The 23,841-nt window shown below is 38.5% G+C and overlaps 1 protein-coding gene across 2 annotated transcripts in view; it reads left to right on the plus strand.

Annotated features, from left to right (window-relative positions):
- The window catches only part of CDC20B (cell division cycle 20B), a 61,713-nt gene extending 37,875 nt beyond the window's left edge, over positions 1–23,838 (plus strand). Inside the window, exons 6-12 of one of the 2 annotated variants that reach the window (XM_082455904.1) lie at positions 1,100–1,216; positions 5,492–5,688; positions 6,757–6,851; positions 8,830–9,106; positions 17,522–17,647; positions 18,153–18,270; positions 23,725–23,838. In XM_082455904.1, coding sequence (XP_082312030.1) covers positions 1,100–1,216; positions 5,492–5,688; positions 6,757–6,851; positions 8,830–9,106; positions 17,522–17,647; positions 18,153–18,270; positions 23,725–23,825 — 1,031 coding nt within the window. In that variant the 3' untranslated portion in view covers positions 23,826–23,838. The remainder of the gene's footprint in view (positions 1–1,099; positions 1,217–5,491; positions 5,689–6,756; positions 6,852–8,829; positions 9,107–17,521; positions 17,648–18,152; positions 18,271–23,724) is intronic. The other variant, XM_082455905.1, reaches the window with a different exon arrangement.
- The last annotated feature ends 3 nt before the right edge of the window (positions 23,839–23,841 follow it).

A 23,841-nucleotide genomic window follows, 5' to 3' on the forward strand; every position in this document is an offset into this window, starting at 1 on the left:
TTGATTCTTTGGGTATTGCTTTTTTTTTTTTTTAATATAGAACATTATGTTAGCTTTAGGTGTGCAATGTAAAGATATATTTGTATATATTGCAAAATGATCACCACAATAAGTTTAGTTTACAACTGTCACCAGATATAGTTACAGAATTTTTTTCTTATGTTGAGAACTTTTAAGATCTACTTTTTAAGCAACTTTCAAAGATGCCATACATGCTTTACATTAAATTCTCATGACTTATTTATTTTGTAACTGAAAGTTTGTACTTGATTTTTTTTTTTGAACCTTTATCAGCAGTGCTTGAGTATGTATTTCTAGTAACCTTGTAGTTCTGCCCACAACTGCAGGTTTTCATAGTTAACGTTGCAACTATGAGTAACAATCTGGCTTCTTGGTATAACATTGTGAAGCTCTCATTCTTTTATCAGAAGCCATGTGGTCGTAGGACCACAAGTTACCTGGGGGGGTTCATTTCCTGTTGATCATGTCATTCTCAGTTTGATTACAAGCCAAGTGGTTGGAAAGATGAAAAGACAGTGGCTTGTGGTTTAGACTTAGTGGGGTCATTTGATGAGAAGTAAAACTGAGCACAAGATATAACCTTGAATTCAGATAGTCATGGGTAACACTAGCCAAAAGTAACTCTGTGTGCTCTGGTACAGAAACAGTGAGAGAAAGAGCCAAAATCAATGACTCAACAGTCTTATTGACAAAGACTCAGAGTAGGGCTTAGGTCTATTAGATAATTGTTGATGTTATAGATACATGGATATGTGAACATTACTTTGGTTTTAAAATCTCAAGTGTCAGAATAAATATTCAAAGCATGATGTAGTGTCTCTGTGTACTCCCCACAAAATCTATCATTACATTTAGGCCTGGTATTCATGTGCTTTTTATTAGAAAATGTCATTGAATATTTTTTTAAAAATTGTTTAAATTAATACTGAAGTCTTTTTCTTCCTTTCCTCCCCCTGCAACTTATAATTCAATTTTATCATGATGACCACTTTGTTTTACACCCCCTTATCTCTTAATACCTGCAAGGATAAAGATTTTGTTTTCAGGATTATAGTGTAGAACTGTTCATTTCTTGTAGGCTGCAGTGATGGAGTCAGAGATGAATACTTCCACATTCAAAGGTTCAGTGATATAAACTATTCCATACTCCAACCAGAGGTGAAGATTCATCTTACCGCTCTTCGAAATGACTATTGTAAGTTATTGCTTAGATCATGAATTGAAAAGTTGAAATGACAAAATGTATTCTGTGCTCTGGCATAAACTTGAAATTTGATTCTGGAAGAACCAGATGGCCTTGTGCCTCATGCTTAAATGGTGTACCATCCAAATATGGTTAATACAGTGGTTTATTCATTGTGGAATTTTCATGTTCAGGAATGGGTATTGTTGGTCTTGGTGAGGCACAAGAACTACACATTACGTTTTACTGTGTTAGAATGAAGTGTATAAATGGTGGCCTATTCTTATTCTTATCTTTTATTTATTTATTTATTTATTTACACTCACTACTTTTATTTTTTATTTAAAAAATTTTTGTTGGAGTATAGTTGATTTACAATGTTGTGTTAGTTTCAGGTATACAGCAAAGTGAATTTGTTATACATATACATATATCCACTCTTTTTGCTTATATTTTAAACATGGATAAATCTTATCAAACAACCACATTGGCTCTTTGTCTCTAGCTTCTTCTTATGTCACTAGCTTGTGATCTAGTTGGGAAGATGGGACTAACCCACATTGACCTGCTACCAACATGCCAATGTAGAGTATAAATAATAAATTGTGGGGTTTAAGGAGTTATAAGGACTATAAGTAGTTTGCTGATCTTTGGATTTGTCCAGAAAGGCTTTGTGGAGACATTCAGACTTGAGATGGGTCTTAAAAGATGGGTAGGACTTGGAGGAGTGGAAGAGAGAAGATAGAGCATTTTCAGTGGTGTTAGCAGCATGAACAAAGGCAGCATGTTGGTAATTCATGGTAATTAATGGCAATAAAGAGGATACATGGGCTTCTCTGGTGGCGCAGTGGTTGAGAATCTGCCTGCCGGTGCGGGGGACGCGGGTTCGGGCCCTGGTCTGGGAGGGTCCCACATGCCGCGGAGCAGCTGGGCCCGTGAGCCACAATTACTGAGCCTGCGCGTCTGGAGCCTGTGCTCTGCAACAGGAGAGGCCGCGGTAGTGAGGGGCCCGCACACCGCGATGAGGAGTGGCCCCCACTTGCCGCAACTAGGGAAAGCCCTCGCACAGAGGTGAAGACCCAACACAGCCATAAATAAATAAATAAACCCAAAGTTTAAAAAAAAAAAAAAAGAGGATACACTGGGGACTGGTGAATAGGAGGTGGATGCAGATTATGGATATATTTCAAATCCTGATGTAGATTTTTAGATTTGCTGTGGGAATTCTCAACTAGGAGAAATATCAAAGGAAAATTCATGGCAGGGTATGAAGAATGCATTTAGCAGGACAGCTACCAAAAAGTAAGGGACTGTTTTCTCTCCATGAGGAAAACTATATGGGAAGGGGGACAAGTTTAAGATTATTCCACGTTTTGAAGCAGGGGAAGGATGGTGTCACTGAGAAGACAAGTTAGCAGGAGAAGTTGTGTGAGGAGGGAAGATTATTCTTGCAATATTACACTTGAGGAGACAGTGAGATATACAAAAGTTTCTGGCAGGTTATTAGAAATGAGGTTTGTAGTTGAAAGAGGGGAAAGGCTAGAGTGTAGGTCAGATGAGTATGATTGAAGCTGAGAGCCCTGGTGAGCTCTCCTGGTGAGGGAGAAAGGAGCAGAGGGAAGAGGTCTGCTTCTGGGGAGCATTCACAGAGAGGAATGAGCAGGAAAAAGCAAAATCGTTAAAGGGAACGGTTCTCCTACCATTCTCCTCCTATACCTCCTTCTCTAAGATAATTTATTGCCATGACTAATGAAAATTGAAGAATTCATTTCAAGAGATGTTTAAAAATCACAACACTCATATTAAAAAAGAGAAAACAAAAACCTTTTGTCCCTACTTCCCCTTCAGGCCATAACCCCTTTTGTCTCCTCCCTTTGACAGCAAAACTTGTCAAAAGATGTCTATATTCACAATTTCTTATTTCTCTCCCCATTGTCTTTGAATCCGCTTTAGTCAGTTCTTAAATCTCACCATTCCATTGAAACTGCTCTTCCAAACATCACCCAAAACTCTTCATTGCTAAATCCAGCAGTCACTTCTTGGAGATCATTTACTTAACTCTATCAGCCACGTTGGAGACAGTTGGTCACTCCCTCCTGCTTGATATCCCACTGTCTTGGTTTGCCTCCTAGTTTTCTCTTCACTCTTTCTTAGTCTTTTTTTGCTGGTTTCTCTTCCTCTTCTACCTCTCTGCCTCCTAAATTTTGGAATGCACCAAGTCTCATTCCTTGGGCATCTTTTCTTTTTGAAAAGAAACTCTATTTTAGTTGATCTATTGGCTTTCTGGCTATATCTCCTTGTATTATGTTTTTAGTTGTAGCTCTAGGGATTGCAATGCAATCTAAACTTTCTCAGTCTACTTAGAATTACTGTTGCATATTTCACACAATATGTAAAAATCTTGCAGTCACATGTGTCTCCCCAGCCCCCAACTTTTTTTGGAGAGTTACTTTAGTTGTCTATGTTTTAAATCTACATGCATTGAAAACTCCACCATCGTTAAGTTTTACTTTAAAAAGACATACGCATTTGTGTTTCAAATATTTTAAGAGAGAAAAAATTGTCCTTTATATTTACCCAAATATTTACCAATTACAACATTCTCCTTCATTCCTGAAGATCCAAATTTCCCTCATATAATTTCCTTTCAGTCAAAAGCTTCTGTTAGTATTTCTTGCAGATCAGGTCTGTTGGTAAAGACTTCTCTTACCCTTATCATGATATTTTTGCTTGATGTAGAATTCCGGGTTGCCAGATGTATTTTTTCAGCACTTTAAAGATGTTCCATTGACTTCTGGCCTCTATGGTTTCTGGTGAGAACTCATTTGAAAACTTGCTCTCTTGCTTCCAAGACCTGACTCCAATTACCCATATGTTAGATCTGTGGATATTATCCCACAAACCCCTGAGGTTCTGTCCATTTCTTTAAAATTTTTTTCCTCCATGTTCTTTATTTTTTATTTTATTTAATTAATTAATTTTTTTAACGTTTTTATTGGAGTATAACTGCTTTACAATGGTGTATTAGTTTCTGCTTTATAACAAAGTGAATCAGTTATACATATACATATATCCCCATATCTCCTCCCTCTTGCATCTCCCTCCCACCCTCCCTATCCCACCCTTCTAGCTGGTCAAAAAGCATCAAGCTGATCTCCCTGTGCTATGCGACTGCTTCCTAGCTATCTATTTTACATTTCCTCCATGTTCTTTAGATTGGATAATTTGAGTTTTCCCTGCACTTACACAATTTGGGGTTAGGCTGAGATGTGTGTGGGTTTATACACTCACAATTAGAGGATGCCTTTCTGTGGCTCCCCTCCCATCCCTCCCAGGCTTTCTCCTCACACTTTGGCCACTTCAGGCTCCTTTCTCTGGTTTCTTTGACCAGCGACATGGTGGGCTTTCTATCAGAGTTTGAGCTGCTGGTGTTACTCCATGATTGGGGCCCACACTCAGGGTAAAGCCGTGTGAGGAAAAAAATGGAAAACTTACCCCTGGGCAGGTTGCTTCTCCAAGTTTTCACTCCCTTACTTGGTTTACCTGCTTTTGCTTATTTTCCAGAGTTCTCAGGTATTTGTTTTTTGAATTTTGTTCAGAGTTTGTAGTTTGCATCAGTGGGAAGGATGAGTTATAGGGGATTAGACTGCTCTAGTGAAACTGGTGTGCTTCATAGTTTTGTACTGATATGTGTCAATCAGGATAGGAGTTTCTGTTTTATAAGAAATAAGATAGGGTACAGTTTAGTATGTGGTCATACAAATATGGTTTCTCTGAGCAGTCATATGATTCTTATAGGGTAAGATAGAGAATACTACTAAGAACTTCTAGATATCATAAATAAGCCAGAGATCACCTCTTCTAGATATACTGTAATTGGGTTGCCTTTTGATTAGCAATGATGGTGTCATCTCCCATATGTATATTCTAGGTCCGAGGATGTCTCCATAAGAATTACATGCTTTTAAATTTTAATGATCTGTTAGATGAAATCCATTTATATTTATTATGGTAGATGAAACTGCCAAGTTTTCTAAATGTCTCTAAATAATTATATAAGAGCATAAATGGTAAGTGTTATTGCTTATTACACTGTGTATCTTGATACAAGATTCTATTCCAACTTTCATTTTTGAACTTCTCATGGTCTGCTTGGATCCATGATTCTGTTTTCCAGCTGACCATAGGGAAGTTATCAATCTTTCTCCTCTATCTATAAATAAAGTTATTTGAAAATATTTTTATTTGGCTGTATAATCACCCTAATTTGAAATGCTTTTTTTATAGATCTGAATATCCTGGACTGGAATTTTCAAAATCTTGTTGCTATAGCCCTTGGATCTTCTGTATACATCTGGAATGGGGATAATCACAATAGGATTGAAAATATAGACTTAAGTGTCACTTGTAACTATATATCTTCTGTGTCCTGGACAAAAGAGGGAAGCTGCCTGGCAGTTGGCACCAGCGAGGGAGAAGTGCAAGTACTGGACATCTTTTTCTTTCTCATAATGCGTTCTGTATAGTTGCTAGATAACTAAGATTGACTTTTAATAACAGGTTATTATAAAATAAAGAAACTATAGTAGATGTAGTACTTGAAGCTATGGGGAGTAAGAGGATATACCATTTTGGGTCTTTTCTGAATGGTGTTTAATGAGGAGGTAGGGATACTCTGCTTAGTTTTTTCACACAAGCTTTCTTTCTGTCACATTTCCTTTTTTCACCCCGTTCTTTCTCTTGGACTAAAGTTGGACTTATGAGATCCCCAGTTTTAGGACTTTGGAGAGAAGAAGACAAACTTCCAGTCTTCCTTTCTCACCTTAAGCCATGATCAGGAGTAGAGTTACTTAAAATGAGTGAATTTTTTTTCTAATAGGCTCTCTGAAATGGGAGCTTACCAAGTTTCCATCAATCTATCTAATTTCTCATGTACCATTATTGTTACTGTTGTTTATTAGCAATAGTGTAAACAATATTGCTCAGGTGTTCAATGACTTTGGAGGGCCACAGATGGCTCTACTGTTTTCTCATCTCTGTAATGATACTGGATACTCTGAGGGTTATGTCATGATTTCTTCTTATGCCAAAGTTCTCATTCCTAATATGGGTCAGAATGTCATTTATAGCTGTCAGAAAAGGAGTCTCTTAGCAGTAAATAGAATTCCTGACTTTAGAAAGTGTCTAGGCACTCAAATTTTATTTATTGATAACTATAGGTGAATTTCCAGGTTTGGAATTCCCACAATTTGAAGGAACTAGAAGTGTCATAGTGATTCTCAACCCTTTGCAGCCCATTGACTTCACCTGGGGAACTTTAAAATAAATGCCATATTCCCAGGCTCTTACTCCCACCATCAAGTCAGAATGGCTAGCACCCACAGCCTCCTCCCTCAATGATCCTAATGTGCAGACAGCATTGAAAACTGCTGACTAGGGTTAGAGGCGCTGAACTTTCACTTAGCATAAGGACTGGCTATATCAACACAGGCCTTTGAGAAGACCGTGGGTTGTGAAAATGCTACATAACTGTGCTTGTTCATTTTTTTCAGTTATGGGATGTGGTCACTAAAAAGCGACTGAGAAATATGCTTGGTCATTTGTCAGTAGTTGGGGCTCTAAGCTGGAATAACTACCTCCTTAGCAGGTGAGCAGTGTCTTACTGGAACCAATTATATTTGCGTCACCAATTGACTATGGGTGCTGAGTGAACAGAACTACAATATTTAAAACCAAAACCAAAGTAAAACGAAACAGACATGATTAGTAACAGTTATGATCCTACCTGTCAGGTGTTCAGACCTTCTGGTGCTATAAGCGGTCCAGTGGCCGCGTGTACCACGGTGGCTCTGTGCCTAAAGCATGTACTCATACTGAGATGTGACGTGCAGGATTCATTAGATTGTTCAGATAAAACGCAAAACTCTGTTTAAGCGAAAAGTTTCTCCGTGCCAAGTAATACCTACTAGAGGGATATTTTGTTGAAATGGGCATTTACTGCTATCAGTATCACTAATTTGGAATATGTTAAGCTTTCTGGGGGCACATTTCCAATTCCCAGACCCACAGAGGTTAGAGCTGGAAGGAACCTCATAGATTAACCAGTTCAGTGATTCTCAGACTTGAGCGTGGGTCAGAATCCCTGGAGGGCTCCTCAAAACCCAGATTGCTGCTCTCACTCTGGGAATTTCTGATGCAGTAGGTCTGAGGTGTGCTGATAATATGCATTTCTAACTTCCCAAGTGATGCTGACACTTTATCACTTTTGAGAGCTACTGATTTAGTCATCTAACTGCTTCTTTTTGACCAGGAAAGTTAAGCGACTTGTCCCTGTGAGCCTACATAATTGGTCTAAATACGTATTTAATAACAGTCATTCATCTTCATACTGTATTTCTTAAAGTAGATTTAAATTTAAATAAAATTTGAAGCCTTTTACCATTTCTTTAAGTAGCACAGATGTAAACTTGAGGTTTTAATACCTTGTGATTATAGGCTAGACTTAAAACTACTTAAGCAAATTGCCCTTATATAGGCCTAAATATTTACCCTGTGAAGTTGTTGTAGTCAGGTCAATTCTATACTCGAGTTCCTTTTACAATCTATTTACATTGCTTAAGTTTAGTTTCATTATCCATGAGGAACATGAACAAATACTTTCTTATAATCATAGCAGCTAACATTTTAGAATCCTCTGTGCCAGGCAATGTGCTAACTCTTTATGTGTGTAATTGCGTTTTAATCCCTGCAATGACATTATAAAGTGGTTTATGTCCCCCCACCCTCTTTTTCTGAGGAGTAAACTGAGACACCAGCCTGAGGTCACATGGTTAACATAAGGGGAAGAGTCAGGCTTCGAACCAGGTGGTCTGGCCACAGAGTCCATGCTGTTCATCAAAATGCTATCTGGGCTGTGCCTAAGTAGTTTTTAAAAATCTGATGCTGCACTTTGAGAAACTTCAGAAATAAATGTAGGCAGTTATTTACTTTCTCCTTGGAGAAAACTAGTCCAGAAAGAGTTCATTATCTTTGTGTGATAGGACCTTTATCATCATTTGGATCCAAATCACTGAGATTGGAGACATTATCCAGTGATTTTGAATCATATTGCAGTTTGCTGTGACATTCAGATAGTTTTATATTCTTTTTAGATATTAGTAGCATGAGCAAACTAATAGTAGATCTGTAGATTAATAGCAAAAGGAAATAATACATTTTTATGTCTAACACATATATCATACACATATGCCATTTCGTTGAGATAATATGAAATATTCTGAATTCCAGAAAAGTAATATTTCCTGGGTCTAGTACATAAACTACTATCTGGGAAAATATGATAATCTTCTAAATTTATTTTTTCCATGCCTGTATTAAAGCCATTAAAGTTAAAGCCATTAACTTTAAAGCATCATGTTAAAGCCATTAGAGTTATCTATCAAAAGATATCTTTTAAATATCCAGATTTGAAACTCTGCCAGACAAATCTATTTCACTTGTGGGAAGAATCACCCAGGCAGAATACTCCATCCTTATTAACTCAAGAAATGTCTGTGTTTTGTATCTGTCCTAAGGGGTCTTTCAGGGGTTTGAACATTACTTTCTTTCATGTTATGCTTATGCAGCATTAGGGCTCAAGTTTTCTGTCCTAAACCTGCCCCTTTACCTCTGGGCAGTGGGTCGAGACTGGGCCGTGTTTATCATCACGATGTTCGGGTAGCCCAGCACCATGTTGGAACTCTTCACCACAAGCAAGCTGTGTGTGCCCTGAAGTGGTCGCCGGGTGGCAGGCTGCTTTCCAGTGGCTGTAGTGATGGACTGCTGACTATATGGCCCCATGATCCAGGTGTGAATGCACAGGGTCACCCGCTAAACGTCATACCCCAACCTACAGCAGTCAAGGTAAGAAATCCAACAGTTTTGAAAGTTGTGCTTGGGCTGGAGGTTAGTTAAGCATGGGGCATCTGGTGTAAAATTAGTTAAAATATAGTTTTGCTGAAGTGACAAGACAAAAGATCTGCAGAGAGCTGCTTCCTGCAAAGAGCTGCTTACATTCTTAGATGTCTTATCAGAAATATATTGAATTGAACTAAGAGTTTCTGGAAACCTGGGCAAGCCAAGCCTTGTGGCAGCTACTACCTGGGGAATCATAAGAACAGTCACCAGTGTAAATATTTTCACACTTACCACCAACTAGCCAACTAGTATAGCAGGAGCAGAAGCAGACTTCAGAAGTTGACATCTGTGTGATTTCTCTCATGATGGAGATTCTAGTTTTGCCAAAACAGCTTGTTTATAGTAAAAGCTAATTGGAAGTAGGGTATTGAAGAAAATGATTGCTAATAAACATAAAGATACTCTCTAAAAAACATAAAAATATTCTATGATAAAACTGGGATCCACGGGCTCAGGAGAATTTCTCAGCCTCTTCAAATTGTATGCAAAATTTTGTGTTTACTGAAATAGCCCTCTTATCCAGCCCAGTCAGGGGTGTAGCTGAATGGTTATTTTAAAAAGACAACTAAGGTAGGTAACCATAAGATATGATACATATATATTGCAAATATTTTATTTCAACTGAAAATTAAATTGTACATTTATTCACCATACAAGGTCAAGGTCTTTACTTTGAAGGTAGGTTGACTGATTAGAGTTCTTCATTGTCTTTCTTGTATGAACTATAACCATATTTCATTGTTTAAGTTTTCTATTTATGGTATTTATTCTGGTTATCTATTGCTATGTAACAAATTACCCTAAAACCTAGTGGCTTAACACAACGATTATTTTATTATCTTTTATGGTTTCTGTGGGTCAGACTTTGGGAAGGGGTCTTCTCAGCAGTTCTGGCTCAGGGTCTCTCATGAGGTTGTAGTCAGACAGTGACTGAAGCTAAAAGCGCTGGGAGCTGGCGCAGCTGTTGGCTGTCTAGTCATCCTTCCCTCTTCATGTGGTCTCAGAGCTTCTCCACATTGGGTCAGTTTGGGCTTCCTCACAACATGGCAGCCTTAAGAGAGTTGGACTTTGTGGCTCAGGGCAACAGGGCCAGTGCTTCAGAGAACAAGGTGAAAGCGGCATCACCTTTTATAACTAATTCCACAAGTCACGCAGTGACACTGTTGGTGCATTCTATTGTTCGTAAGCCAGTCACAAGCCCTCCCAGATTCAAAGGGAGGAGAATGAGATTCTACATATTGATGGAGGATGTTGGTAAAGGGTATGTGGGATGGGAGACTAATTTTTAACTCCAATTAAGCTTAAACTCAGGATGAGATTAATGTACTCATTTGATGCTGGTGTTATAAAAAGTTACAACTATTTGGAAACCTATATCAGCACTTCTGAAGCTTGGAATTTACCTAATAAAATAATATACCAGAAACAAAAGACATATGCCAGAATGTATTTATTATAGTATTCTTTTTTTTAAATTTTTAAATTTTATTTTATTTATTTTTTTATACAGCACGTTCCTATTAGTCATCAATTTTATACACATCAGTGTATACATGTCAATCCCAATCTCCCAATTCATCACACCACCACCACCACCCCCCACTTTCCCCCCTTGGTGTCCATACGTTTGTTCTCTACATCTGTGTCTCTATTTCTGCCCTGCAAACTGGTTCATCTGTACCATTTTTCTAGGTTCCACATAAATGCGTTAATATACGATATTTGTTTTTCTCTTTCTGACTTACTTCACTCTGTATGACAGTCTCTAGATCCATCCACGTCTCTACAAATGACCCAGTTTCGTTCCTTTTTATGACTGAGTAATATTCCATTCTATATATATACCACATCTTCTTTATCCATTCGTCTGTCGACGGGCATTTAGGTTGCTTCCATGACCTGGCTATTGTAAATAGTGCTGCAATGAACATTGGGGTGCATGTGTCTTTTTGAATTATGGTTTTCTCTGGGTATATGCCCAGTAGTGGGATTGCTGGATCATATGGTAATTCTATTTTTAGTTTTTTAAGGAACGTCCATACTGTTCTCCATAGTGGCTGTATCAATTTACATTCCCACCAACAGTGCAAGAGGGTTCCCTTTCCTCCACACCCTCTCCAGCATTTGTTGTCTGTAGATTTTCTGATGATGGCCATTCTGACTGGTGTGAGGTGATACCTCATCATAGTTTTGATTTGCATTTCTCTAGTAATTAGTGATGTTGAGCAGCTTTTCATGTGCTTCTTGGCCATCTGTATGTCTTCTTTGGAGAAATGTCTATTAGGTCTTCTGCCCATTTTGGGAATTAGGTTGTTTCTTTTTTTAATATTGAGCTGCATGAGCAGTTTATATATTTTGGAGGTTAATCCTTTGTCCATTGATTCGTTTGCAAATATTTTCTCCCATTCTGAGGGCTGTCTTTTCATCTTGTTTGTAGTTTCCTTTGCTTTGCAAAAGCTTTTAAGTTTCATTAGGTCCCTGTTGTTTATTTTTGTTTTTATTTCTGTTACTCTAAGATGTGGATCAAAAAAGATCTTTCTGTAATTTATGTCAAAGAGTGTTCTTCCTATGTTTTCCTCTAAGAGATTTATAGTGTCTGGTCTTACATTTAGGCCTCTAATCCATTTTGATTTTATTTTTGTATATGGTGTTAGGGAGTGTTCTAATTTCATTCCTTGACATGTAGCTGTCCAGTTTTCCCAGCACCACTTATTGAAGAGGCTGTCTTTTCTCCATTGTATATCCTTGCCAACTTTGTCATAGCTTAGTTGACCATAGGTGCGTGGGTTTATCTCTGGGCTTTCTATCCTGTTCCATTTATCTATATATCTGTTTTTGTGCCAGTACCATATTGTCTTGATTACTGTAGCTTTGTAGTATAGTCTGAAGTCAGGAAGTCTGATTCCTCCAGCTCCGTTTTTTTCCCTCAAGACTGCTTTGGCAATTCGGGGTCTTTTGTGTCTCTACAAATTTTAAGATTTTTTTGTTCTAGTTCTGTAAAAAATGCAACTGGTAATTTCATAAGGAATGCATTGAATCTGTAGATTGCTTTGGGTAGTATAGTCATTTTCACAATATTGATTCTTCCAGTCCAAGAACATGGTATATCTCTCCATCTGTTTGTAATATCTTTAATTTCTTTCATCAGTGTCTTATAGTTTTCTGCATACAGGTCTTTTGTCTTCTTAGGTATGTTTATTCCTAGGTATTTTATTCTTTTTGTTGCTGTGGTAAATGGGAGTGTTTCCTTAATTTCTCTTTCAGATTTTTCATCATTAGTGTATAGGAATGCAAGAGATTTCTGTGCATTAATTTTATATCCTGCTACTTTACCAAATTCATTGATTAGCTCTAGTAGTTTTCTGGTGGCATCTTTAGGATTCCCCATGTATAGTATCATGTCATCTGCAAACAGTGACAGCTTTACTTCTTCTTTTCTGATTTGTATTCCTTTTACTTCTTTTTATTCTCTGATTGCCATGGCTAGGACTTCCAAAACTATGTTGAATAATAGTGGCAAGAGTGGACATCCTTGTCTTGTTCCTGATCTTAGAGGAAATGGTTTCAGTTTTTCACAATTGAGAATGATGTTTGCTGTGTGTTTGTCGTATATGGCCTTTATTATGTTGAGGTAGGTTCCCTCTATGCCCACTTTCTGGAGAGTTTTTATCATAAATCGGTGTTGAATTTTGTCAAAAGCTTTTTATGCATCTATTGAAATGAACATATGGTTTTTATTATTCAGTTTGTTAATATGGTGTACCACATTGATTGATTTGTGTATATTGAAGAATCCTTGCATCCCTGGGATAAATTCCACTTGATCATGGTGCATGATCCTTTTAATGTGTTGTTGGATTCTGTTTGCTAGTATTTTGTTGAGGATTTTTGAATCTATATTCATCAGTGATATTGGTCTGTAATTTTCTCTTTTTGTAGTATTTTTGTCTGGTTTTGGTATCAGGGTGATGGTGGCCCCATAGAATGAGTTTGGGAGTGTTCCTTCCTCTGCAATTTTTTGGAAGAGTTTGAGAAGGATGGGTGTTAGTTCTTCTCCAAAAGTTTGATAGAATTCACCTGTGAAGCCATCTGGTCCTGGACTTCTGTTTGTTGGAAGATTTTTAATCACAGTTTCAATTTCATTACTTGTGATTGCTCTGTTCATATTTTCTGTTTCTTCCTGGTTCCGTCTTGGAAGGCTATACCTTTCTAAGAATTTGTCCATTTCTTCCAGGTTGTCCATTTTATTGGCATAGTGTTGCTTGTAGTAGTCTCTTATGATGCTTTGTATTTGTGCGGTGTCCATTGTAACTTCTCCTTTTTCATTTCTAATTTTTTTGATTGGAGTCCTCTCCCTCTTTTTCTTGATGAGTCTGGCTAAAGGTTTATCAATTTTGTTTATCTTCTCAAAGAGCCATCTTTTAGTTTTTATTGATCTTTACTATTGTTTTCTTTGTTTCTATTTCATTTATTTCTGCTCTGATCTTTATGATTTCTTTCCTTCTACTAAGTTTGGGTTTTGTTTGTTCTTCTTTCTCTAGTTCCTTTAGGTGTAAGGTTAGATTGTTTATTTGAGATTTTTCTTGTTTCTTGAGGTGTGCTTGTATTGCTATAAACTTCCCTCTTGGAACAGCTTTTGCTGCATCCCATACGTTTTGGATTGTCGTATTTTCGTTGTAATTTGTCTCTAGGTATTTTTTGATTTCCTCTTTGTTCTTCGGTGATCTCTTGTTTACTTAGTAACGTATTGTTTAGCCTCCATGTGTTTGTGTTTTTTACGTTTTTTTCCCTGAATTGATTTCTAATCTCATAACATTGTGCTTGGAAAAGATGCTTGATATGATTTCAATTTTCTTAAATTTACTGAGGCTTGATTTGTGACCCAATATGTGATCTATCCTGGAGAATGTTCCGTGTGCACTTGAGAAGAAAGTGTAATCTGCTGTTTTTGGATGGAATGTCCTATAAATATCAATTAAATCTATCTGGTCTATTGTGTCATTTAAAGCTTGTGTTTCCTTATTAATTTTCTGTCTGGGTGATCTGTCCTTTGGTGTAAGTAAGGTGTTAAAGTCCCCCACTATTATTGTGTTAGTGTCGATTTCCTCTTTTATAGCTGTTAGCAGTTGCCTTATGTACTGAGGTGCTCCTATGTTGGCTGCATATATATTTATAATTGTTATATCTTCTTCTTGGATTGATCCCTTGATCATCATGTAGTGTCCTTCCTTTTCTCTTGTAACATTCTTTATTTTAACATCTATTTTATCTGATATGAGTATTGCTACTCCAGCTTTCTTTTGATTTCCATTTGCATGGAATATCTTCTTCCATCCCCTCACTTTCAGTCTGTATGTGGCCCTAGGTCTGAAGTGGGTCTCTTGTAGACAGCATATATATGGTCTTGTTTTTGTATCCATTCAACAAGCCTGTGTCTTTTGATTGGAGCATTTAATCCATTCACGTTTAAGGTAATTATTGATATGTATGTTCCAATTACCATTTTCTTAATTGTTTTGGGTTTGTTTTTGTAGGTCCTTTTCTTCTCTTGTGTTTCCCACTTAGAGAAGTTCCTTTAGCATTTGTTGTTGAGCTGGTTTGGTGGTGCTGAATTCTCTTAGCTTTTGCTTGTTCGTAAAGCTTTTGATTTCTCCATCAAATCTGAATGAGATCCTTGCTGGGTAGAGTAATCTTGGTTGTAGGTTATTCCCTTTCATCACTTTAAATATATCATGCCACATGCCACTCCCTTCTGGCTTGTAGAGTTTCTACTGAGAAATCAGCTGTTAACCTTATGGGAGTTCCCTTGTATGTTATTTGTCGTTTTTCCCTTGTTGCTTTCAATAATTTTTCTTTGTCTTTAATTTTTGTCAATTTGATTCCTCTGTGTCTCAGCGTGTTTCCCCTTCAGTTTATGCTGCCTGGGACTCTCTGCACTTCCTGGACTTGGGTGGCTATTTCCTTTCTCATGTTAGGGAATTTTTTGACTATAATCTATTCAAATATTTTCTTGGGTCTTTCTCTCTCTCTTCTCCTTCTGGGACCCCTATAATATGAATGTTGTTGCATTTAATGTTGTCCCAGAGGTCTCTTAGGCTGTCTTCATTTCTTTTCATTCTTTTCTCTGTATTCTGTTCCATGGCAGTGAATTCCACCTTTCTGTCTTCCAGGTCACTTATAGGTTCTTCTGTCTCAGTTATTCTGCTATTGATTCCTTGTAGTGTATTTTTCATTTCAGTTTTTGTATTGTTCATCTCTGTTTGTTTGTTCTTTATTTCTTCTAGGTCTTTGTTAAACATTTCTTGAATCTTCTCGATCTTTGCCTCCATTCTTTTTCCGAGGTCCTGGATCATCTTCACTATCATTATTCTGAATTCTTTTTCTGGAAGGTTGCCTATCTCCACTTCATTTAGTTGTTTTTCTGGGGTTTTATCTTGTTCCTTCATCTGGTACATAATCCTCTGCCTGTTCATTTTGTCTATCTTTCTGTGAATGTGGTTTCATTCCACAGGCTGCAGAATTGTAGCTTTTCTTGTTTCTGCTGTCTGCCCTCTGGTGGATGAGGCTATCTAAGAGGCTTGTGCAAGCTTCCTGATGGGAGGGACTGGTGGTGGGTAGAGCTGAGTGTTGCTCTGGTGGGCAGAGCTCAGTAAAACTTTAATCTGCCTCTCTGTTGACGGGTGGGGCTGGATTCCCTCCCTGATGGTTGTTTGGCCTGAGGCAACCCAGCACTGGAGCCTACCTGGCTCTTTGGTGGGGCTAATGGCCGACTCTGGGAGGGCTCATGCCAAGGAGTACTTCCCAGAACTTCTGCTGCCAGTGTCCTTGTCCCCGTGGTGAGCCACAGCCACCCCCTGCCTCTACAGGAGACCCTCCAACACTAGCAGGTAGGTCTGGTTCAATCTCCTATGGGGTCACTGCTCCTTCCCCTGGGTCCCGATGTGCACACTACTTAGTGTGTGCCCTCCAAGAGTGGAGTCTCTGTGTCCCCCAGTCCTGTCAAAGTCCTGCAATCAAATCCCACTAGCCTTCAAAGTCTGATTCTCTAGGAATTCCTCCTTCCATTGCCAGACCCCCAGGTTGGGAAGCCTGACATGGGGCTCAGAACCTTCACTCCAGTGGATTTACTTCTGTGGTATAAGTGTTCTCCAGTTTCTGAGTCACCCCCCCAGTAGCTATGGGATTTGATTTTACTGTGATTGCACCCCTCGTACCATCTCACTGTGGCTTCTCCTTTGTCTTTGGATGTGGGGTATCTTTTTGGTGAGTTCCAGTGTCTTCCTGTTGATGATTGTTCATCAGTTAGTTGTGATTCCAGTGCTCTCACAAGAGGGAGTGAGCGCACATCCTTCTACTCCGCCATCTTGAACCCTATTAAAGTATTCTTTATAAAAATAAACAACAAAAACACAATCCCCCCAATCCACTTCTCTCCAAAAAACTCAACCCAACCCAATGCAAACCAAACCAAAATAAGATAAAAAAATCAACCTGAGTCCAGCATTAGAACAAACATTAATTAGAGTATAATAACATGATGGAATAAAGTGGGATTACTAAAAATGATAATTATGAAAAATAAGTTAAACATGGAAAGCCGTATAATAAGTGAAAACAACAGAAAAATAAAATAGTATATACATTATGCTTAGTACTTTATAAAATAATTTTACATATAGAAGATAATATGTAAAAATGAGAATAGTTGCCAGGATGATTGATAAGGTATACAGATAAATATAACTGAAATATTTGTTAAAATGTTTTTTAAAGTTACTGTTACTAGTCATTTCAATTATCAATATAAATGTATAATATTAAATTCTGTTTTTCAGAATTAACAGTAACAATTTATAACTAAAGAAAAGGCAATTTTATTTTCTAAAATGTATTAAGATTTGAAATACATGAGATTTTCTTGTGTTGTGAGCAAGCATGTATAGCTCTCTATTCTTTTCTATTCCCTCTCTGACCTAGAACCTAAGGACACAGGTAGACAAACCAGAGGAAGACTGTATTTTATAACTAGATGCTAGGGGCACATGTCAACTCTTCCAGCAGCAGATTTTTGCCCCAGAGGATGTGTTGAATGAAGCTTTTCAAACATATTATTGTGGGGTTTTTCTATGTTTAAAATACTTGCAATTGTTATCTAAATTTGAAGAAGGCACGAATACGTGATTTCTAGTCCCTGAGAAGTAATCTCCGGAGAGTAAAGTAGCTCTTGCCTTTGGATCAGAGGTCCTGGAGATCTGCCATGGGGACAGAGCTCTGGAACTTCTGCTTATATGCGTGCAGCTCATTCATGAGTTCACCTTCTCTGAAGCTGACCTGCCTGTGTGATTATTTGGAACTTTAAAGGCCATGGATTGGTGTCCCTGGCAGTCTGAAATCCTCGCTGTTGGAGGAGGAATGAAGGACGGACACTTACACATCCTGGACATAAATACTGGGCAGAGCATCCAGACCCCAAGCACAAACTCACAGGTAAACGTCTCTCAGGGAGTTTACCTTCATACTGATCTTCTAGAATCTTGTGAAAATAACTTATGATAGAGCATAGAACCCAAACACACCTCTCTTTACCTGCTAAGTCTACAGGAATTTCAGTTCATAAGAGTTTCTTTTTGTAAAACCTTCTTCATCTGTGAGTTGAAAGTTAATTGAACTTGTGTATCCTTTTTTTTTCATTTCCCTTCTTTCTCAGCACTGCTTTGACTGTGAAACGTGAGCGTAGTCTGACTCTTCCTAGACAATGACCATAGTCCACTTCAATTCATAGGTTCATTGCGCCTAAGCCTATTTGTATATTTAGTCTTTTGTTGCCTTGGGATAAACTTTCCTAGAACTAACATAATTCCTCTAATGCCCTAACCCCATGCGTGGACTGGAGGATAGATGTGGACAGAGCATTCTGCCTAGGATTGGTTTAAAATGCATTCAATGATTCAGAAATTGCCATAATTCTATATTTTGGGGGTCATTATTACAGATTTGTTCCCTAATCTGGCTACCTAAGACAAAGGAGATTGCAACTGGCCAAGGGTCTCCTAAGAATGATGTGACTGTGTGGTCCTGTCCTGCTCTGGCCAGGTCCCGTGGGTTTTTTGGTAAGTAAATAGGCAAGTAAAATTCCATGTACCTATTGCAAAGTGAGCTGCTACTGGTGGAAAAATCCATGAATGGAAGATTTTCTCCTTCTGGTTCTTTGAAGTATATATTTTATCAGAGGAAAATGCCCTACACCCACCACACCTCAGGGAGTGTATATAGCTGAGTGTTTCTGAATTTGATTGTTCGTCACTTATAACTGTCATGTCTTCTTGCATTCGTGTATGCAGTGATGATTGTGGACAGTTTTCAAAATGTGTTTCTGAACTCTGGAGTTAGCATTATAACTCATCTTACCCTATTTTGCAGAAGAACCAGCAGAGCTGAAATGTGTGGGAGATAAGGAAGTATGAAAAGGGTGAGACATTGTTCTATGTGGGGAGACCACTCCAGGCTGTGAGACTCTGGGGAGCCTCTGCCCTTTCAAGGCAGACTGCTGTTCTTTCTTGGCATAGTTCTGTAAATGTTTACTGGTTACTTCTTGAGAGCAAGACCCCATGATGGAGAATAAGACCCGGACCTTGTCCTCAAGAGCCTTAAATGCTCTTTGGTGCAATCTGAAATGTTAAAGGGGGCTGAGGGAATTAGGGAGACAGAAGTGTTGGCTGATGAAGGAACAGAGCACTGGCATCCAGTCTCTTGTAGACCTCTGATTACATAGTCTATCTTCTTCCTCTTGCCACTCAACTTGTCTTCTGGTCATCCCTGAAAGTTATTTATTCAACATTTATTTATTTAGCATCTACTATGTGCCAGGCACTTTTTGTGGCACTGGGAATACACAGCTGAACCAGACAGACAATATCCTTGCCCTCATGGAGCTCACACTTTTGTGGGAGCAGACAGACAAAAACCAAATATATACAATATTAGGCAGTGATAATACCATGACTCTCTTTGGAGATTCTGAGAATGTTTTTGGCCACAACAAAACACCCTTAACAGAAAGACTTCCTGCTTCTGCTGGTCAGGCTGGCTGGAGCTCAGGTTAGCCTCAAAATGACTATATATCCTTCAGCTGTTATACTGTGTGACTTGGTGAGTAAAAATACAGGCATGGTACAGCCACTATGGAGAACAGTGTGTAGGTTCCTTAAAAAACTAAAAAATAGAACTACCATACAACCCAGCAATCCCACTACTGGACATATACCCTGAGAAAACCATAATTCAAAAAGAGTCATGTAGCACAGTGTTCATTGCAGCACTATTTACAGTAGCCAGGACATGGAAGCAACCTAAGTGTCCATCAACAGATGAATGGATAAAGAAGACGTGGCACATATATACAATGGAGTATTACTCAGCCATGAAAAGAAACGAAATTGAGTTATTTGTAGTGAGGTGGATGAACCTAGAGTCTGTCATACAGAGTGAAGTAAGTCAGAAAGAGAAAAACAAATACCATATACTAACACATATATATGGAATCTAAAAAAAAAAATAAGTGGTTATGAAGAACCTAGGGACAGGTCGGGAATAAAGACACAGACCTACTAGAGAATGGACTTGAGGATATGGGGAGGGGGAAGGGTAAGCTGGGAAAAAGTGAGAGAGTGGCATGGACATATAAACACTACCAAATGTAAAATCGTTAGCTAGTGGGGAGCAGCCGCATAGCATAGGGAGATCAGCTCGGTGTTTTGTGACCACCTAGAGAGGTGGGATGGGGGAGGTGGCAGGGAGATGCAAGAGGGAGGAGATATGGGGATATATGTATGTGTATAGCTGATTCACTTTGTTATAAAGCAGAAACTAACAATTATACTCCAATAAAGGTGTTAAAAAAAAAAAATACAGGCAGCTCTTGACAGAGCCACTTCAGTACCAGCATGAGTGTAGGAGAAGCATGAGTTGGTCCTTTGCATATATTTAATCACAATTCACCAGACCTTTTTAGTTTAGAGAAACACTTAAAATCAAGCCTCAAAACCCAGTTCTTTACAAAATTATAATTCCAGCATCTAGATAGGTCCTTCAGCTAGGTGGGAGTACTGATAGATACTTGAACCATTTGCTGATGCTTAGAATAAAGAATGTACTTAGTGCATTTTTGTTTCTCTGTCCTTAATAAGTTATACTTTTCTAGTTTTAATGACTTGTGAATTTTTTTCATTGATATTAGATAGCTATCCAAAGGTACATTTAACCTTTTCTCCTTCCTTTAAAATGCTTTTGGCTGGAGAAGATGCAGTTAATTTTGAATTTTAGACACTAATTTTCATCTCTAACTCAGTAGTTTCTTCTGTGTACAAGATTTCTGCAAAGTGTTTAGCAGGAAGATTGTTTTACAAACACACATCATGTGGTCAAATAAATTTGGAAATTCTGGGTTAAACAAGAACAGTTTTTCTTTCCTAAGAATGTCTCAAAGCCTTTGATACGTTATGTGTATTGGGAATCTCCAAGAGGAGTTACAGCATTCTCTGTTTCCCAAATTCATCTGGGAATTCTTTGTATGGGAGCATCTTGAGGTTCTTGCTCCGTGAACGTGCTTCAGGGGGCACTGCCACATGGCATGGGGCTGCTGAGGTCTTCAGCTTCTATGTGTTTTTACTGTCTGTCAATGTTTCCATTGTGGGTCAAGATCAGCACTGAAAAAAAAAAAAAAAAAAGAAATAGAATGGTATAGAATGGAAAAATGGAAAAGTAGGTATTATTTTGTGAATAACTTTTGTCATAGTTATCAGTACATTTGCATGTATGGGGTCACTGCATAAAATGTAGTTTTGACAATGAGTTGTGGTCATAAAGCTGGAAAAAAGCTGTTCTAGATTGTGGTCATGCCCTTAGTAAGTCTCACCCTGTTACCCAGAGTCATAATTCTCTGGGGGAAAATTTTAGTTAGAGAGGTCTCACCCACCTGACTACAGAAGAAAGATACCTTATAATTCCCCCTCCTATCCACCCCGCGGAGAGTTGTAGTTTACAAGGTTTGAAACAGTGGTAGGTAACTTTCTAGTCTATAAATGAGATCTGACCTTTGACTGGGTTTCATCAGTCCATTGCACATACGTCAGTATGTGGTCTCATTTATGGATGTAGCTGCATAAAGAAAACCAAACTTTCAATGCTTTCAGTGACAGTACTCTTGGCACGTGGGGATGTAAATCCTAAAAGAGGACCTTCATCTGAGATAAGGTGGCATTTCCCACTATCTAGTAAACTAAGATTGTCACTAATGTGAAAAATGTATTTCAAGAATGTTTTTGTTTCCATCCAAATGCCATATTCCTAACAAGTTCTAGAAGTAGCTATCCATTTTTTAAGTCAAGATATTTTTCAAAGCCTGCTCTATAAAACATTTGGGATTTTTTCCCTGTTATTCCTTTTTCCACTTTCTCTTCTTCCTTCCTCTTCATCTTAACACACCATAATAAAGAATGAAAGAGTATTTATCACTGATTATATTTATTGAATAGATTTTTCTTTTTAGGTTTAATTTTAAAGCAGTGGTATAATGATCTGTATTTTCCTAACTAAATTAAGTTGCTTTTCATTTATATGGCTCAAATAAAAAAAATTTTAATTTTTAAAAAATAATGGATACTGGCCTTCATTAGAAAAAGAGATTCTTCTTTGCGTTGGATTTGGAGCATGGTAAACAGTTAAAGCATTGAATTGCATTCTAGTTCTGGCTCTGCCATTAATCAGCTGTGTGGCCTTGAACAAATTGTTCGATATTCTTAAATTTTTTCTTCATCTGTAAAATAAGAAGATGGCATTATATCTATAAATTTAAACATTTTTAATGCACCAACATGCCTAGGGCCAATCCCATGTCTCCTTGGCGGTGTGTCTTTGTGCGTGTGTATGTGTATGTGCGTGTGTGTGTGTGTATGCATGAAGGAGAGCATTGGGAGTTATGTGTTTAGATGGAAAAAGCCCCAAGTATCTAAGAAATGTCTCCTTTGGGAGTGGAATAGTGTATCTGCGCTCCTTGCTGTTGAGAATCTTGTGTCAGAGAACAAGATTATTTCTGACATTCCAGCTCTCAACTGAGTTGTAAGCAGTCTATGAGGGGGTGGCCACCTACCTCATTTGATTTTAGTTGTGCCCCCAAATACCTACCCACTCAAAAACATATCCAACCTCTTTTTTTCTCTCATCTTCCCACTCCCAGCTTTCTTTTATGGAGTCAGCTTTGTGGATTTTGGCCTGAAGTTTTGATCGTGAAAGTTACTGTTGGATTAGGATAGGTTTTGCAAAGTATTTTCCAAGGAACCTAGTAGTTTGAGATGTTCAAGTCAAAAGGACTCTGGTGAAATAGGTTTCAGAAATGCTGCCTATTATAGCCTCTTCTTCCAAATATTTCTAATGCATATAGCAGTTTTGAAATAAGGAATCCTGTTTAATTTTCTTAACTTGGAGCTCCCAAATTAATGGGAACATTAAAGACTCTTTTCATTTTTAATACCTATCAACCTCGTTTAGAACTATTGTTCCACAGAGTATTCTTTGAGAAATGATCAGATAGATAACAGAAAGAGGGTATTGTCTTCAGAATTCCATATGAAAGATTCATGTATGTTTTGTGAGACAGATTTTTGGGTCCTTTTCCATTAAGCTGCATCAGTTTATTTGATTAGTTTCTTGAAACCAAGATCCCAAAAGGATGACTTTCAGGGAAGGATAAGAAGAGGGATGGAGTGTGTGGTAGGAGCACAGCCATGGTAATTCCTGGGTGTTGGTGGGTTAGAGAAGATGGAACTAATAATAGTATAAGGCATGAGGGGTGTGGTGAGCTAAAAACTGGTCCCCTCAAAGCTATCCACGTCAAATCCCTGAAACTTGTGAGTGTGACTTTATTTGGTGAAAGGGTCTTTGCAGATGTAATTAAGTTGAGGATTTTGAGATGAGATCATTCTGGATTATCCAGATGGGCCCTAAATGTAATGGCAAGTGTCCTTATAAGAGGCACACAGAGAACAGACACAGAATCAGAGATGATGTGACCACAGAATCAGAGATGATGTGCCCACAGAAGCAGTGATTAGAGTGACGTAGCTACAATTTGGGGATGGCCAACAACTGCCAGGAACTAGAAGAGGCAGGGAAGAGAATCTCCCCTGGAGCCTCCAGAAGAAGCCAGCCCTGCCAAATCTTTGATTTTGGACTTCTGGTCTCTGAGAGAATAAATTTCCGTTGTCTTTAGCCGTGCAGTTTGTGGTAATTTATTACAGCAGCCTTAGGGAACCAAAACAAGGGGGAAGAGCCCTGAAGGGCAACAGTGAAGCAAAGCCTTAGCCACTTTAGGGTGTTACCCAGAGTCCTCTCTGACTGGTGTTTTCCATAGCAAAGGCGCAGTGGGAGCGCCAGCCCTGAATGTGCCAGGGGTTTGGAGAAGCCCTTTATCCTATATGGGATTCGTGGCCCCAGCTTAGGTTGCTTCCCAGTCCTCAGCAACAGCCCTTGACATGTGGAACGTGAGCTGTCTGTCCTTCTTCCCACAGGCCACCGAGGCAGAGTGCTGCACCTGGCTTTGGGTCCAGACCAGACCCGGGTTTTTTCTGCCGCAGCTGATGGCACAGCCTGTGTATGGAATTGCTGCTAGTCACTCAGCCCCTCTC

Source organism: Balaenoptera physalus, assembly GCF_965194825.1.
Source record: "Balaenoptera physalus genome assembly, chromosome: 3".
NCBI classification, from domain to species: Eukaryota; Metazoa; Chordata; class Mammalia; order Artiodactyla; family Balaenopteridae; genus Balaenoptera; species Balaenoptera physalus.